At 36.8% G+C, this 18,248-nt stretch overlaps 1 protein-coding gene across 2 annotated transcripts; it reads right to left on the bottom strand.

Moving 5' to 3' along the window:
* Positions 1–333: 333 nt before the first annotated feature.
* On the bottom strand, positions 334–3,674 carry LOC113304362 (serine/arginine-rich splicing factor RS40-like). 2 transcript variants are annotated; one of them, XM_026553458.1, is made up of 6 exons: positions 3,557–3,674; positions 3,167–3,303; positions 1,822–1,934; positions 1,495–1,730; positions 756–1,367; positions 334–590 (listed from the first exon to the last, which is right to left on the bottom strand). In XM_026553458.1, the coding sequence occupies exons 2-6, from the start codon at positions 3,270–3,272 to the stop codon at positions 557–559; spliced, it is 1,101 nt and encodes a 366-aa protein (XP_026409243.1). In that variant the 5' UTR covers positions 3,273–3,303; positions 3,557–3,674; the 3' UTR covers positions 334–556. The 2 variants fall into 2 exon arrangements, with proteins under 2 accessions (XP_026409243.1, XP_026409244.1); XM_026553459.1 differs by lacking the exon at positions 3,557–3,674 and adding an exon at positions 2,154–2,467.
* Between the last annotated feature and the right edge of the window lie 14,574 nt (positions 3,675–18,248).

Genomic DNA, 18,248 nt, shown 5'->3' with positions numbered 1-18,248 from the left:
CATTCTTTTAAATTCTTGGTTTCTTTAGTTGGATACAAGTGACATACAACCTTTTAACGGCTGGACAAAAACTTCTTTTGACGGCTGGACAAAAACTTTTTTTAACAGTACAGAAAACTAGATTTTTGTATTTGCCCAAATTGAAGACGAGGTGCTGGCGTCTACAATAGTTGGCCTTAAACGTCCTTAATGTGAAGTCTGCTTTTAGTGAATTCAATTTCCAGTGAATCCATAAATCAAGGCTCTCTAGAATTCTGGAAGTTCAAAAACAAAAAGAAAAGACTCATGGACCATCCTCACACCTTGTGACAGTTACTCTCCAAGTCCATATGGTTTCCAAAGTTTTTTTTTTTTTTTTTGCTTCTTTTTGATAATTTAACCAAACAACAATTCAATTAAAAACCAGTTGAAGTTGCCTATTTGATTACCAAAGTTAACTAATGAGCAGAAGGTACTTCACTATCAATCTAACATTACAGGAAAATCTATAATAAAGACGGCACACTCTCACAAGTTCATTTGCGCTCTTCTTCTAAACATTGCTTCTCTCTGTCCATCATGATCTTTCACAATCTTCCACGGGTGACCGACTGCATCACCAGAAAAACAAAATTAAAACTCAAGACACTCGCATAAGAAGAAGAAAAAAAGCATATTGATTGGTACAAGAGGAGAAACCAACGTCATTAAGCTAATAACTGATATTGAAAATGCTTCAAAAAAAAAAAAAACTGATATTGAAAAATCATACTAACCTGCGATGTCTCTCATATGCTGGACTTTCAGCTTTGCCATTGGGACTTCCATTTGTCTCATCCTTTCTTACAGGGCTTCGACTAGGATCACGACGATACCCAGGGCTAGCCGCTCTCTCTCTTCCATATGGACTATGCCGTCGTCCACGCTTCTTGCTTGGGCTCATGCTTGGGCTACGAGCAGGACTATCATTTCTCTCACGCTTCTTGACTGGGCTCAGGCTTCCGCAATCATAACCAGGACTAACAACCTTCTCTCGTGCATAAGGACTATCCCTTGATGAACGCCTCCTAACTGGACTTGGACTTCGGCCACGCCCATAGTCAGGACTTCCCTTGTCTCTGCGGTATGGACTCTCCTTTGGTCCACGACCATAGTCTGGACTGGCTCTCTCTCTTCTGTAAGGACTGTCTCTCGACCCACGCCTTCTGTCTGGGCTAGGAGCACGGCCGTAATCAGGACTGCCTCTATCCCTCCTGTAAGGACTAGGAGATCTCCCACGTTCACGAGATCTATCTCTACCACCCCTTCGGTCAGGGCTGTGGCCCTCTCTTCTTTCATCATCATCTCTAACAGCATATTCCACCGAAATAACTCGATCCATCAACTTGCTGCACACAAACAGATACAAGGTTAGGTTGCCACTAAATATCAGAGACAATTTACGAATCATACTGATCACCTAGGAGAAACTATTCAGAAACGATATTCAAGATAACATAGGGTAATCAAATATACCTCATGTTTGTTGCATCCAAAGCTTTGGTGGCATCATCCTGTGATTCAAACTGAATAAATGCAAAATTCCTTCGAATTCTTATATTCAAGATCTTTCCATATGCATCAAAGTGCCTCTCCAAATCCCTTGTCCTAGTGTGAATAGGATCAAAGTTGATAACAAACAAGGTTTTTGTTGGCTTTGAATTGGCAGAGGATCTCCTTGAGCCTGCAGGCCTCCTAATACCTCTTTCTTGCTGCAAAACACATTTAGAAGCAAATATTAATTATCATGAACTGGTTCTGTTCAGTAACAAGTCAGCAACAGCAAGAAAGCATTGTAAATACCTTTGTCCACTCAACGCGAAGTCGACGACCTTGTCTACCGAATTCTGCACGGTCCAGTCCTCTTATTGCATCCTCAGCATCTCGTTCATCATCCATATACACAAACGCAAATCCTATAAACCGAAAAAATGTTTAAGAAAGAGAATGATAAAAAATGACTATGGAAGAAAGATAACAGAATAAGAAGCAAAAAGTGAAAATTCCTCCTTAAAAGAACTCCAATTACAGATCGAATGGCTGCTCCTACAGGTTCAACCAAGATGCAAAGCACAACATCTGTGGTTCTATGTGAAAAGCTACAAACTAAGTCACCATAAAAAACAAGTACAGACCTTGTATGATGAAATAAATGATGTCAGGGAACAACAATCCAAAAGTAGGTGTCTCATGGTATGTCCCTGAAGAGGGGGTGCCAGCTCAGTCCTATTCTGCTGCTTTTGAGCACGAGGTCGGCACATATTGAAACATGTCTGACATCAGTGACCAGGTGGAGGTCAATGGGAATGGATGGCAATGGTGTCTCAGGAAAATGTTAGGTGGTTGTGCCATTGCAAATAAGATCAGCAATTCTGAAAACAACGCGGGCATGAAAGGAAATGTAGAGCCATGCATCAGCCAGGAAGAGAATGGATATGCCATGATATTCCTGCGTCAAAGAAACTATTGAGTTTGGCGGCGTACACTACAAAAAACAGATTTTGCTTTGTCTAAACAAAATCTTGAGGCCCCACAAGGACTCCATTGCCGCCACATTGAAGAAGTGATTTCTGGATGGACGTTGATCCTATGCATCTGAACGACCAATGCACTTACAAGCAGTGACACCTTTATCCGGAAGGATGAATTGCTTTGTAGCCAGCTCAAGTCAATATAAAGGTACAAACATAATAAAGTGGAAAACAACCAGCCTCTAATGTGGAAGGAAATTTCCTTCATACACACACAATAGATAATCTGGTTTCTACCAAAGCTAAGCCTTCTATCACAAACACAATCTTCATGGAAAGATGCAAAAAGAAACATAAGAGTGTGTTTTTATTGTACTAGTATCGAAGTATTTTTCATTTGAGAATCACTGCCTACCTAAAATTCAAATTACTAAAATCGGTATTACCAATTACACCAATTACTACTCCGATTTCCTTACTCAGTCAATCATATAGATCATTGAAATTAGGGTATTATTCTCATACTTCTCCTGTAAATTCCTTGAACCCTCAGCTATGAGGATAATCAAGACTCCCAAGTTCCAACTCAGAGAGCATTGTAAGCAATGAAAACAGGCAAGTTAAAAAAAAAAAAAAAATCAAGAAACCGGCTTAACAAAATAGCAAAACCAACTTACCAGACTTCATATCAACCCGCTCAACCTTTCCATACTTGTTGAAAAGTCTCTCGAGGTCATTCTGGCGTGCATCATACTCGAAATTACCACAGAATATAGGCCTCATCTCCACAAATTTCAGCCAAGCTTCTTCAACCCTGATTCACAAACAATTTAAATACATAAGAAATCAAAAACTTATGAAACTCAATCCATACAAATCCTATCCAACAGCTAAAATTTGTATTTGCTTACGGAAACGAAACGACTAGATCTACCGAAAAGGGAGACTCTAGATCTAGCTTAATATAACAAATCTAATGACAGGGGATCTCAGGGATATTAGTCTAAGCAGGTTTTTGATAAGACTGAAATTATAAGCACGGAGAGATTCGATTCCTGAAATATTACCTTCAGGAGAACAACCAATTGGCAGCCGAAAAGAAAAGGGTTGTTTTCTGAAAACCCTAAAACCCTTGAAATAGACGCCCGGAGAGAGATAATAATGGTCAAGATTTGAGAAAGAAAGTAAAAGAGGAATACGGGGAGAGAGAGGATAATAAATACTGGATTGAGTCGTATTACTAGCAAATCATAGTATGACACGTCTTAATACTGTCGAGCGGGGTCCAGTCAATATTGGCCATGGCGGTAGTAGCCAAAATATCTACCCTATAATTATGACAACCGTGTTATAGGGTCGGCATGTTCCATCAGGGGCGGCAAGTGTGATAGCAATGTCCCTCTTATTGGTTAGGAGATGTCCTAAATAGGGTGTAAATTGATTAGACTACCCTCTCTAATTTTTAACCTAATAAAATCAGAAAAATCAAAAAAAAAAATTGTTTTTCATCTTCTCTTCACTTCTCCTGCTCCATTAAAATTGAAGTTTCATCGTCCTCGATTAATCAGCGATTTGAAAAATTGATAATTGTTGATTGAAACCTATATTTCGAAAACACCCAGTTAGGGTTTAGTTTATTGTGTTTGATTTAAGTTAGTTTTGTATCAAAATTTAGGATTTTGGATCAAAACTGAAATTGAAATTTCTGTGTTGCATGTGAGTTACGGTTGGTAATAACTCCAATTGGAACCGTAACTATAGATTTGGTTGATGTTACGGTTCATTTAACTCAAATACCAACCGTAAGTTCTTGATTTTGAGATAAAATGTTCAGTTACGATTTTTTTTTGAAAACGGAAATTACTTACGGTTGGTCTCGTTACTTGAGTTACGAACCGTAAGTTGCCCTGGATGTTTCATTTTCTTTTTACGACTTGTAACTCAAATAACCTTACCAACCGTAAGTTAGTTACGGTTGATCTCGATTCATTAGTTACCAACCGTAATTTGTTACTGTTGTTATATGTTGTCATTCCACCAACCGTAACTGGTATTACGATTGGGATTTCCCCAAATTGAACCAGTTACGGTAGGTATTCGATACTTTTGGGTAACGAGCTAAATTCCAACCGTAAGTTCTTCTGAAATTTTAAAAGTTTCGATTTTTTTACGTACTTTAGATAATTTTGAGCGACAAAAAGCTAATGGGAACTAATTTAGAGATTCACCTATCTCAAATTTTTCACTGGAATCACTCATTTTGGTTGAGTGAATCAAAATCTAGGGTTTCACAAATATCACAAAAGTTTTTCTTTTCTTCTCCTCTAAACTTTTTTTTTAAAACTCTAAAAATCTGATTTTGATTTGGTTTAAAGTTAATATAAGTGAAACTAGTTTATCAACACTAAACTATGTAAGGGTTAATTAGTCATTTTCAATTTTTTTATAAAGGGCACTTCGAATTACCATGTAATGACCCTTTTTGTTCTATTCACTGCCGTCCCTCCAATGGAATCCGCCGCCCCTCTAACACGATTGAATTATAAGGGGTGTCATAAAGTGTGGAAATGACTAACCTACTCTTAACTTATATATATTTAACCACCTCCTCCCATCACCACCACCTATATATATTACTACCTCCTCCCATCACCACCGCCGCTCACCACCACCGACCACCACAACCATCTCTATATATAACTTAATTTAAATCATTAACAAAACAAAATCAAAACCAAAATTATAACAAACCCATTAATTGTCATTCGTTTTTGGTTGAAAAAATGAGAAGTAATCATCAAAATGAGTTGAAAATGGAAGTTGCAGAGAGGAGTTCGGCTAAGAATTATCTAAAAAACTTTGTCGAACTAGCCGAACTCAACTTCAATGGAGGTTTTCCTTTCAGAGAAAAGTTCGGTTACATCACAAATTTTTTTCCTAGCCAAACTTTTACTTCGGTTGCGTCTCAATTTTTTTCTCCTAACCGAACTTTTCTCTGAAAACCAATATAATGAGTTCGGTTACGTCGCAAATTTTTTCATTTTATTTTCTCAGTCGAACTTTTAGTTCGGTTACGTCGCAATTTTTTTCTCCTAACCGAACATTTCACTGAAAGAAAAAACTCCATTAAAGATGAGTTCGGCTACCTGTTCTTCAAATGTCGTAGCCGAACTTTGTTAACCAAACTGAAATCAATTTGTAAATTGTTCAATTTTAGGAATGTTTTGGCCAATTCAAGCACCATTAACTAAATTTGAAGTATCCGTGAGTACCCAAAACATCATACTCTTGTTGTGGCTCTTAAATAAAAATATCTACTTTTTTTCTTCCAAAACCCTTATCTTCATTATCATCTTCATCTTCATCTTCTTCTTCTCCCTCTCAATAATTCTTCTTTTGAAAAAAATCAAATTATTAATTTAATCTCACTAATCAATATACTAACTAACTTTATTACCAAGGGCAAGTTTGATATTAAAAAAATAGATAAGGGGTGACTCAAAATTACTTCAAATATCCACCCAAAAAATGAAGAGTAATCCCCCTCCATTTCTGCGTAGTGCCTAAAAAATCATTCCAAAACAACTATATGTGTAAAATTTGCCGAGCCCGCACAGCCCAGCCCACGAAGACATCTTCGCAGTGCATTTACAAACTAGTCATCCGAAAATTGGGAAGAGAGTTAAGTGATGGGATGCTCGCGGTAAATAGGTCAACTAAATACTTATTTATCATCCCAAATGTAATTTAGATTTCTCCATCATTAATGTTGTTTGATGGTGATGTTATATAAAAGTTGTGGTGTCGATCTTATATATTATTCAGGACGTTACACGACATTGCATTTACCGAAAGGATTCACCATTTTTCTCATCTGGTTTAGTGAAACTTTTAAAGATTTCACCGCCACCACCACTTCATCACTACCACCACAAACAATTTAATTAAATGAGGATCGAAGTTGGTGAAAACATAGGGATACCAATTAGATACCCAAATTTTTCGTTCAGCAACATGTATTGACAAAAACTTAATGCAATTTCCAGTCGACCGACTGAATGATCTTGGACAATATGTATATAGAGTTTATATATGTAAGCTCTACTCAATCAGTATGTATATAGACTCAAATTCCGTGAACCTGATTGTTAAGCAGAGTACTTGGATGATTTCAAAAATCGATATCCAAGACCAATCTAGTCGTATCCAAATAATTCAATCGGAATCCTGCCAAGTAGTTAAACTTGTTATCTATCTTTTAAGATATGAATTCTACAAGAAACTAGTCTCTTAATCGATTACAATTAAGCGAACGTACCTACTTAGATTGAATATGTACTAACATGTGTAAATCCAATTATAAAGATACATTAACAATATAATGCAGAAAAGGAAAATCACAAGACACCAGAAGTTTTATTAACGAGGAAACCGCAATAGCAGGAAAACTCCGGGACCTCGTCCAGGTTTGAACACCAGACTGTATTAAGTCGCTACAGATACTAGCCTGCTATCAGACTTCGGACAAGAATATAGTTGAGACTGAATCCACCCTCCAAGCGATTCAGTTACAGTCACGCTCCTTACGTCTCTTGAACTTCGCAAGGCTCTACGCAATTGTTTCCCTTAGCTGACGACCTTTACAGCCTAAGAGTTGCTTCAACCTATGTGAAGACTTTTGAAACTAACTTACCTCTAACTGATAAGCCTATTTGATTTCCGTTTTGATCAAAGATCAAGGTGAGGAAATCTGTTTGTTATAAGAAAAGCTAGCAAACCTCAGTAATCTGAAACTTACGACTCCTGAAGAGCAGCATAGATTCTTAACCACCTCTCAGGAACAATCTTCAAAAGGTCAGTTAAGATAAGTTTTCAGATGTCTATCTCGAGGAATCACAAATCCTGAGACAAAAATAACTTTGTGATTACTATCTATCTTTCCTGAAAGAGATTATGAATACCTCGATAACATAAAAGCAAGATCAGGATTCACGAACTATAAGGGTAAATAGGGTCGGACTTGGATTCAAGAATCCCCAAAGCGAAGTCTTTTATTCATAGACCTAATTATGTTTCTCAGAGAAAACTTAAGTCTATAGGGACGACTCTATAATCGACCAGGACACAAAGTCTCAGGTATTGATTTTCCCAGTTGAAAGAGCATCTCTACTTATAGATTTTCAAGGACCTGAGGTTGCTAATATTTCAATCTAAGATAACTTGATAATAAAGCAAACACTTTTAGGTTTTGAAAATACAATAGAAGAATGTACACTAGGAACTGGTTCTGGAACAGTGTATAATGATTGTTCGGTTTGGAAAGTATGCCAAAGAACTAAAGAAAATTTATGGTCATTTAAACCCCTAAGAATTTAATCATGATGCACACACATAAATGTTTGAGCGATCAATGAAGTCTTAAAAGTGTTTGAGAGATTTTTAGTAATGCAAAACATATTTAAAAAATAAGTCTTTGACCATATACTAAAATCTTAAACTGGGACAGTTGGTACAATTGTTCGTGAACCGTTAGGCTTGTTCACGAGTCAGGGTGCAAAGGTTCATGAACGGAGTTCTCCAACCCTAAAAGACTACCAAACTCAGTTGACCACGGTTCGTGAACCGGGTTCATCAACTGCTAGTCTTTAACACCAACTTTCAAATTTCAGTTCACACTGGTTTGTGAACCGAGATCGTGAACAATCCCCAACTGAACTTGCGGTTTGCGAATTGATTCGCAACCCTCCTGTATTTCCAAAACTCAGATATCTACGGTTGCCGATTGGTTCGCCAACCTACCCTTAGTAGAAATATCAGAAAGTTCAATATTTCTCTCTGATGATTTTTGAAACACTCTCGCATGATGAAATCATTTGCGTGGGAAATTTTCAACTAATCCATAAATTAATTCACACAATAAATTGCTTAGAACTAATATTGTTAAGGATCGTTGAACATCTTTGCTTAGAACCATGTTTCATGATTTTTAACAAGACAAGCTTGACTTGAAACTTCTTCTTAAATCTAATAGAAGTCATACGACATCATCTCAAAAAGATAAAATGATAATATAGTAACTAAAATAGAATAATTCATACTTCACATACCTGATACAAAAGTTCTCCAAATGTCTTCTTCGATCTTCAGTCTTTAAGGGTGATGTCTGATACTCAACTACCAAATTCTAACCTAGTCCTCGATTGCAGCTCTTGCCGCGACTTATGGTTCAATAGGATCCAAATCCCATCCCAGTTAATACGAGTATGCTAAATAGCTCCTTATCTCAGTCCGAGGGGCATACTATTTTTCCACTTGCCACTCTTTCTTATACCTTTAAAAACAGACTTCTTCGGAAGATCTAATATAATCTGGTTTGTGCCAACCCTCTAAGGAGGAAGGAAAGAACTTCCGTACAAATGCTTAATAAGACAAAAATCAAGGAAGAATTAGCGATATGCCGCTTTATTTGATAAAGAAAGGCTAAGAGCCGACGGAGAGAGCTTCCGACAGCCTATGCGTGCACACTAGGCCCCAGTTCGGACGAGACTTGACTTAGTAGATTATAAATCAAGAAATAGTTTTGATCATCTAATATTGAAAACAAGCTTAGGATAGCAAAACTTATGGGTTCAACCGAGCAATGCTCTAATAGTTGGGGAGGGCATTTTGGAAAAAGATAACACCATTTTATTCAAAAGTGCTAAAGCGTATGGAAAATTTCGTTTTGTAAAGCAAATTAAAAAGTATGGTTTTGTTACACCATAAACTTAAATTCAAAATGTTTATTCATTCTCTTTCTTTTTTCCTGATATCATGTCTGATTTGATTTATACATTTAACTCAGAGATACCTGAATTACTATGATCCGAATGAATTCAGTAATTTTCCATAACTCCATTATTTGATAATGTTTGAGTTAATTCTTTGTATTGTAAAAGAATAGTGATAAGCACGTAGGTGCTATATTTTATACCCATATTTATATCATGTAGGATTCGATATTTTGACTAATAACACTATTTTAATGTTTTTGTAGAAAGTACAAGGCAATTCCGATCTCCGAAGAATAAACGGCTATATCAGAGGCTATTAGCGTTTGCGACAAAACTGACCAAGAAATACCAAGGCACCAAAAGACTTAATTTGGCTGCCACTTCATTTTCTATGCGGACACCAATTTGTTAACTCACGGCAGGGGAAAGATATAAACGAAAGCAAAGAGTTTTCTTTGTTCATTTCAAGCACCGAACCACTAGTGGTAGTGGATAAACAAATGGGACGTGGTACTGTTGAGTCAAATGAGTGGAGGACGTGTTATCTTCTCCAAACACATTTGTCCGTGGTATTTTCCACTATCTCATTTCTTATTAAAACCAAATGAAACTTCATTTCTTATTCAAGCTCAAGCCTTGTTTTGGTTTGGAAACAAGAGAGGACCTGTGCTCAAGATAAACAAGAAATGAATCACAACATATGTAAGAAGAAGGGTGCTGTATATTCAAGCGAGAGAATTCAAGGAAGAAGAATGGAAACTGGTGGTTTGATGTCGATGGAAATTTGGGGTTTTGATTGTTTTAATGGCCGAGTATTTGAGGGCAGTAGTGATTCTTCTCTAGCATTTTATCACAACAACAACGAATGGATTAATTGTATGATGAGAGACTTGACTGCTAGTGTTGGATGGACTCCGTAATGGGTTGGTTGTATCGTCTTCAAGGGCTAGTGGTTGAACTGTCCATTCAATGGAGGAAATTGCAGTCAGTGGTGGCTTCGATTTCTGTAGTTGGTTGTGCCTGGAGTTTGGACTTATGGAGATATGGTGTTCCGAATGGCAACAGCTCTCTACAATCAGTTGAAGAAGATATAGATGGCGAGAACACAACAGCGAGCAACAGTAGATGGGAGATTTGCTAACGAATGGAGACGTGAACGAAGACAGATCAAGAGTTGTGAAATTGATGACAAAAGGAGATGGGTTTGTGCCAAATGGTGTTGCTCGTGTGTGAGTTGAACATGGACAGAGATCAAGGAAGCGGTGATGTGCAGTCGATGGAGCATGGAACTGCCGATAGGGGGAATGAATTGAGATGCTGGTGTGGAGTTACCGGAGCTGGTGGTCGAGCAGTTACATGGTCAGGGAATAGTATTACCGAGCTGGTGCAGTTGGTGTGATGGCTGGAGGTACATAGAAATGGAAAGTGGTGCTGTGGTTCGAGTTTAGGAAGCATCTGAAATGAGATGGTCAGAGAAGTTGCGACTGATGGTTAAAAAGATGTCGGACTTTGATAGTGGGCCCGAATATGGTGGGTTTTGGTCCGGCACTTGGCAATTCTGCTAGGTCTTTTTATATGTTGGGAGAAAGAACAGAAAGTGGGGAGGCGGCTGCAGAGCCGAAACAGTGTCTTTTTATATGTTGGGAGAAAGAACAGAAAGTGGGGAGGCGGCTGCAGAGCCGAAACAGTGAAGGGAAGGATTGCGATTCTGGTGTTTTCTGGTTTGCAATTCTTGTGTTTTCCTCAATTTTAGTTAGCCGAGTGATTCTCTATATTATGTTTATAGCTTTTAAGAAAGCCATGCTTTGCTAATTAATAACTTGTAATTAGGGTTCTTATGGTCGAAGCTACTTGATTGGGTATTAGGCTATTTTTAAATTGAATTGAATTATTAAGCAATGGACCATTATGATTTGAATTGATTAATCTTTGAGTATTGTTTATTTGATTGATTGAAAAATGAATTGTTGCATTTGCCGGTTTTTGAAACCTATGCGCATAATCGATAATCTTACAAATATGTCTGCTCTCATTGTTTGATAATCCGTGTTTGGGTTAAATTCTTTGATTGGTTATGCTTAGAATAATCAAATAATATTTGTGGATTAATATTTAGTTTCATATAATTTTCTCGCTGATGCAATTTGATGGTGCATGCTTGGATTTATTCTTTTGACGCGCTATGCTTAGGGTATACCAGTGACATTTGCGACTCTATGCTTATAATAGGTGATGTAAATAGAACGAAAGATATGCAAATACTCATAATTATGTTTCACTTCAGTAATTGAATAGAAGTCGTGGTGGATTCCGTAAAACCCTGGTTACCGACTCTCATATTCTTGGTTACGTCTTCATTATTGTGTTTTCATAGTTTCGTAATTTCTGAAGATATTCAATTTGATTGGTTATTTTTGATATTAGTTAGTAGCAATATTTTCACACTCCTTGTGGGAACGGCATGTACTGTCATTGTCTACTAGTTAGACGCTATGCACTTGCAGTATATTTATTGTAGGTTTCTCAACCTACCAAATAGTACTTCAAGATAAAGATCTTGGAGTTCAAATTTTATAACAAAATGAAGTACTTTCGACATTTGGTCAAAAATCTCGACAATAGACTTGCGATTCGGAAGAGCAATTACCTGAATTAGCCTGGCAGAACATTTTTGGCTCAATTTGTTCTTGGCTCTCTTTCCTCCCATCATCTAGTTGTTTTCCATATGCCAATTTTATTTTACTAATAGATGAGATGTCATTCAAAGAAAGTTTTTGGTGGAATAAAATAGGTAACTTGTTTGTACCCAGAAATATTTCCAGACACTAAACACGATGATTTTAGTGTTGATGAGGAAAACATGGTTAAAACACTAAACACGCATAAAGACGAGAGACGCGAATTTTACGTGGTTCGGCATGGTCCGCCTACATCCATGGACGAATCCCCTTAGAGAGTGATATTTTATTGATATTACAATTACAGTGGATTTTTTCTCTCTTCGCTCCCTTTTCTCAGGATTACATTCCCTTTATTTATACAATTCTGAACTCCAATCTTCCCCTTATTGTGAGTAAACATAAATGGTATTTACTTCCCTTGCATGCCTCCTAGAATTAATTTTGCATGAAACCTCCTGAAATTAATTTTGCATGAAACCTCCTGGGATTAGTACTGCATGCAACTGACCTGCATGCCTCCTGGCCATAATCTGCATTGCATTAATTCTGCATAAAATCCCATGAAACTTTCCTCTTATATTAATTCTGCATGCTGGCAGACTGGATTGATGGTTGACAGGCAGAATGGGCTGGCAGTATGGATGGAAACTGGCTGACAGCGCATCTGGCAACATGGTTGGAAACTGGTTGGTGGCACAACTAACAACATGGCTAAAAACCGGATGACATTGCGACGGAGTACTTAGTTGGAAATTGGTTGGCATCACTGCTGGCAACATGACTGGAAATTGTCTAGAGGTGCGACTTGCAACCTGACTTTGACAGTTGACCAACGGTCGATTTTGACCATTGACCAGGCGTTGACTTTGACCATTGAATTTATGTAATACTGGGCAGGATGGTGGGCTGCTTCGGTTGACTGGTGGCAGCTGAACAGTGGCCCAAAACAATATTCCATCCTAATATGTGGTATTTTTACTCATGGTACAAACATAACTCTAGAGTTGTTTACCTAAGGAAATATGATTCTATAACTAAGCCAATTGCTTTAGGTGGGTTAAATATCAAAAAGACTGAACATCTAATTACTGATTTACTTACCAAGCTTGGTTAAAGGATTCTTGCTAAGGCTGATTCTATGTAGGCCACCATCTTGAGACACAAATACTTTTCCGATCCATAATCCACTTCGTTACGTAAATGTTAAAATAAATCATTAGGAAAATTACTATTGGAAGGTGGGTGATGGTAATGAGATAACTATCTATAATGATAATAAAATACTTGCGTAGATCAGGTCCTCTTAAATCTAATTTTATTTTCTTTGCTATTTAAACAGTTGATCAATGTATGTTGCAATGTATATTGCAAGACGGTCCAGGATGTGATATGGGCACTGTTAGACAAATCTGAAAAATGCGGGGTACCAAAATGCACCACCAACTTTTTCTTAAGAAACTTGTATGGACTAAACTCAAATACGATTCTGAGAGTTACACCTTAATGAGTTTCATTCAGGAACTATATTAATAAGAAGTTTATATCTATCTTTCTCACAATCAATATGTAAACGGAAACAAGTCTGTGAACCTGATTATACCGTGAGATTTCTTGGAAGAATCCAAAGATCAATATCCCAGATCAATCAAGTCGTATTCAACAAATTGTATTAAGCTGTTATAGACTCTATCCTACTATCAATACTTCGGACTGGGATGTAGTTGAGACCGAATCCACCGTCACAGTAATTCAGTTACGTTCGCGCTCCTTATGCCTCTTGAATCTCGCAAGACTCTGCGTAATTGATTCCTTTGGCTGACGTCCTTTACAGCCTAAGAGTTGCTTCAACTTAATTGAAACCAATCTGCCTCCCGCGGATAAGGCTATATGTGATTTTCGTTTTGATCAAAATATCAAGGTGAGATAGGAAATCGTTTGCAGTAGACTAGGTCTAGCAAACCTCAAAATCCGGTATTTACGACTCCTGAAGAGCAGCGTATATTATTATTCACCTCACAAGTAAAACCTACTCCGATTTAAATAAATAATCGTTATCTAGGAATATACTCGTGGAATCACAAAAACTGAGACGAAGAAACTTTGTGATTTCTATCTATGTAGCCTGATTGGAGTGAGACTCAACAATCAGTAGCAAGATCAGGATACACGAACTATCAAGATAAAGATAGTCGGACCTGGATTCATGAATCCCTGAGAGAAATCTTTTTAGTCACTAAACTTAAAAAGGCTTAATTTAGAGGACGACTCTAGTTTACAAGTAGGACACACAATAAAAGTGTCGGGGATTCAAAAATCCCAGTTGCTTGAGACTCTCCTTATATAGATTTTCAAAATAAAGGTTGCTTTAGATTTAAGCTAAGGTATCTTTAGAATAAAGCAATCAATATCCACTGTTAGCTGAATCTTTGATTTGAGATTAACACAACAAAATATACACTCTGGTTAGGATGAGCCGTAATCGAACCGTGTATAATGACTTGTTCATGAAAGGTTAGCCGAAACTATCCAGACGAACTATAAGCTTAACCATTTTCAGTAACGCTTTAAGACTTTACAACAGAAGGTTATAATGTGATCAAATATGTCTAGATGTGTTTTCAGAAAGTTGTTCAAATGTCGATTATCTCATAGAAATAATTTTGATGCATCTGAAAATATTCGACTGGGTAAGTATGTGTACCTACTTTCCCGTTCATGAGTTATTTTGTCATAGTACGTGTAACGGGTTTGTATACCCTTAATACAAAACAAGTACGGAGACTATAAAACTTTTTCGGTATGCATACTAGGTATGTCTCCCATCATGAGTTCACGAGTCAACAAAAAGTTTTGGTTTGCGTACTCGGTGTGTGCACCAAAAGTCATTTCCAAAATATAGTTACGCTAGTACGTGTGCTGGGTACATGTAATGCGGCCCCGGACCTATAAAAGTTGCGCCAGTATGTAATCAATATGAAACATTCACGAATAACATCAATGACACATAGCACTGTGCCAGGGTATTTTCAAATGATTAACTTGAATCATGATTTAGATCATAAACAATAAATTGTTCTTAACCAAATTCATCAAGTATGAACAAATGTTTTTAAGATTGGTCATACATATTTCGAGAATAATTAACAAGATAAACTTGACTCGAAATTTCTGTTGTGCATGTAAATTACAATTTAGTCACGCGACTTAGTCTCATATATAGAAAGGTGGAAACTTGAGTAATATGTGGTTCAGTCTTCACTTACCTTTTGTTGATGAAGTTCTTCAAAAGCTTCGTTTGATCTTCGTGTTCAAACGGTACAACGCAGTGATGTCTAGTAGTCAACTACACACTTTTATCCTAATCCGAGACTTGTCTTAATGTAGACTATACATCAAGATATAGTTTTGATGAACTAAATTTAACAACAAGCTTAAGATAAAAACACTTGTGATTTCGACCGATAAATGCTCTAACAATCTACCTCTTTGTTAATTTTAGTGACAAAACTATGAATACATATGGATTAAAAATAAAGCTTCAAAACTCTGGGATCCATCATGTTTAATTTCCTTGGATCTTCAACTCCTTGAATTCTTCGAACTTCAAGTTTCCAATGATTTTGAAGGTGTTCAACTCAACATCGTTGTTGTTGAAGATCCGCAGCCATAACAACTTTGAAAAATAAAAAAATTTCTCAATCATTGTTATACAGAACATATTATTATAATCTTCTCCAAAGTCCAATTGTATCACAACTTCAAAGTAATACTATGGTGATATGTTTCTCCCCCTTAGTCAATACTTACATCTTTTGCATAATAGGTGTAACCTACAGATGTTGACTCACTCCCCCTTACATAATGATCCGTAAACCATATGTATGTAGTGCGAAACTACTAATTAATTCTTCCCATTTTGTCAATAAAAAATGGTAAAGGTACGAAAACAATAGAATCGTAATGAGTTCTAACAAAAGATACCTAAAAAAACACATATCAACTTTAATTAAGATGATGTCACAGAGTCATCTTGAAGAATGGGCTTGTACATCTTTTTAACAGTTATTGATACATTCCACATCCACTCTCCCCACAAAGATATAAAAATTAAGCACAAGTTCAAAAAGAACTCTCCCCCACTTGATATCATTCCCAGAAGAACAACATGAGTGACCTTACTTTAATAAAAAAAATGATTTTGTCGGACATCAACAAATCACATGGATTTGTATATCCTAAATATCGATATAAATTAATCTCAACGCCAGTTACGAATAAGGAGACAATTTAATCGATATGACTCAATATAAGAAAATATTACGGAGTTTGATAATGCAGTAATTACATGTTAGAGCATTGCTCGGTCGAACTCGCATGCGTTGTTAATGTTAGTGATCAAAACTATAAGTCTTAATTTCTAGTCTATTATAGCTAAGTCTCAGACCAGGATAGAAAGTGTAGTTGAGCTCAAGGGCTTCATGGAGATTCATCATACAAGTAGAAGAACTACTCAAGGAACCGGTGGAACTTCTCGATAAAAAGGTATGTGAAGACTTGAACTTATCTATCACTCAAAAGTCTATCGACTCTATCTCCTACTCTTTGAGAAAAGAAGTCGTATGCTATATATATATATATATAAACTTTGATTATACACATTTTGTATTTTACGCGGAGTATACCTCGCCTATCTATATCTCGAAATATGTGTTGGTAAGATTTTTGCTTCGATCAAGTTTATCTTTACCATGTGCCGAAAGTCATGATATGTTTCAATCATCTTGAAAATTTCTTTGACGAGAAATGGTGTAACAACTATATAAAGTCCTCTAAGAATGTTTCAATAATTGAAATCATATTTTAGATTACATAACCAATGGTGGACATAAGCATTGTTGTGGAAACACATTTATGTATAAGCCCTATTCCTTGAACCAAAGTTTACGAACTTTGTTGATCAAGAGAACCGGAAGAATGGTGTGAGCCAAGTCCGCGAACTGCCGAAGTTCTCAAACCCGAGAATTTCTGCTGAGTTGACAAACTACTTGCGTGAAGCTAAGTCTGCGAACTCAGTCCATGAACCCAGTCCGCGAACCGGTGAAGTTCTCATACCCTAGAATTTCTACTGGAGTTTGTAAACTCTGCCCGGTAACTTAAGTCCGCGAACCTAGTCTGCGAAATTGAGAAGTTTATATATCTGAAGATGATTTCTGAACTTAAACTTAAAAAGACTAAGGAATGCAGTTGCAAACCGTGGATATAAAAGTTCATGAACCGATTCAAGTGAATCAAATCATCTTTGCTTCAATTGTGTCTTGTGTAGTACATAAGATTTTCTTGCAATTGAACAACTCTCTAACTAGTTCATTTGAAGTCATTTGAACTAATTATGATGAAGAAGAACGTGGTTGATATGACATGCTCTTATGGATAACCTTTTGGTTAACTATTATTGAACCAACAAGTGCATACGTTTGGGTATGGTTAACACACCTAGAAGCGTGCATTGTCAAGTGTGTGTAACAAGCTAAGTTTTCGATCTAACGGTTGAGAAATATTAGCTTGAATCTAAATCAAGTTTTCATCTAACGGTGAATATTGAATGTTTTGTTACTAAGATAACATTGATTGCAAACCCTGATTTGAAAGACTATACAAAGGATACATCTAGTATTGTGTAAAACTAATCCCTACACCTTACGTGTGATACTAGTTTGCGTGCTAGAGTCGATTCTCTTTTAACCTTTGGTTTTCTTCTTCTAAAACCAGGTTAACGACTTAAAGACTTCATTGGGATTGTGAAGCCATACCGATACTACTTTTATCGTAGTTGTGTGATCTGATCTTGCATCTTCTATCGTACGAGTACAATCAGATTGATTTTCTTGAGATTGATATCTCTGATAGGCAAGATATAACAAGTAATCACAAACATCTTCGTCTCATTGTTTGTGATTCCGAAACATCTTGTTTCGCTACCATACGATTAAGATTGTTGTGAGGTGATTGATAACTCTAGGCTGTACTTCGGGAATATAAGACCGGATTATCAATTGGTTCATGTTCACCTTGATTATTATTAAAAGACGGAACAAAACCTTTAGGGTTTATCTGTGGGAGACAGATTGATCCTTTGATAGACTTGTCTGTGTGAGACATATTTGTTTATTGTCAAAGCCTGCGATTTTGGGTCGTAGCAACTCTTAGTTGTGGGTGAGATAGCTAAGGGAATCAAGTGCGCAGCATCCTGCTGGGATCAGAGTCGTAGGAGCATAACTTTACCTTGGATCAATGGGAGATTGATT

Source organism: Papaver somniferum, chromosome 8 (assembly GCF_003573695.1).
Source record: "Papaver somniferum cultivar HN1 chromosome 8, ASM357369v1, whole genome shotgun sequence".
Taxonomy (NCBI): Eukaryota; Viridiplantae; Streptophyta; class Magnoliopsida; order Ranunculales; family Papaveraceae; genus Papaver; species Papaver somniferum.
The sequence above is the reverse complement of the archived record's forward strand: the minus strand, read 5'-3'. Positions and strand labels throughout refer to the sequence as shown.

What these genes read in the sequence shown, in the direction of transcription:
- LOC113304362 (XM_026553458.1), bottom strand. Translation starts at nt 3,272, where the DNA reads ATGAGGCCTATATTCTGTGGTAATTTCGAGTATGATGCACGCCAGAAT. An exon ending in TTCGCGTTGAGTGGACAAAG is followed by an intron (nt 1,731 to 1,821) that starts GTATTTACAATG and finishes TGTGTTTTGCAG; the next exon opens with CAAGAAAGAGGTATTAGGAG. An exon ending in GCATATGAGAGACATCGCAG is followed by an intron (nt 591 to 755) that starts GTTAGTATGATT and finishes CTGGTGATGCAG; the next exon opens with TCGGTCACCCGTGGAAGATT.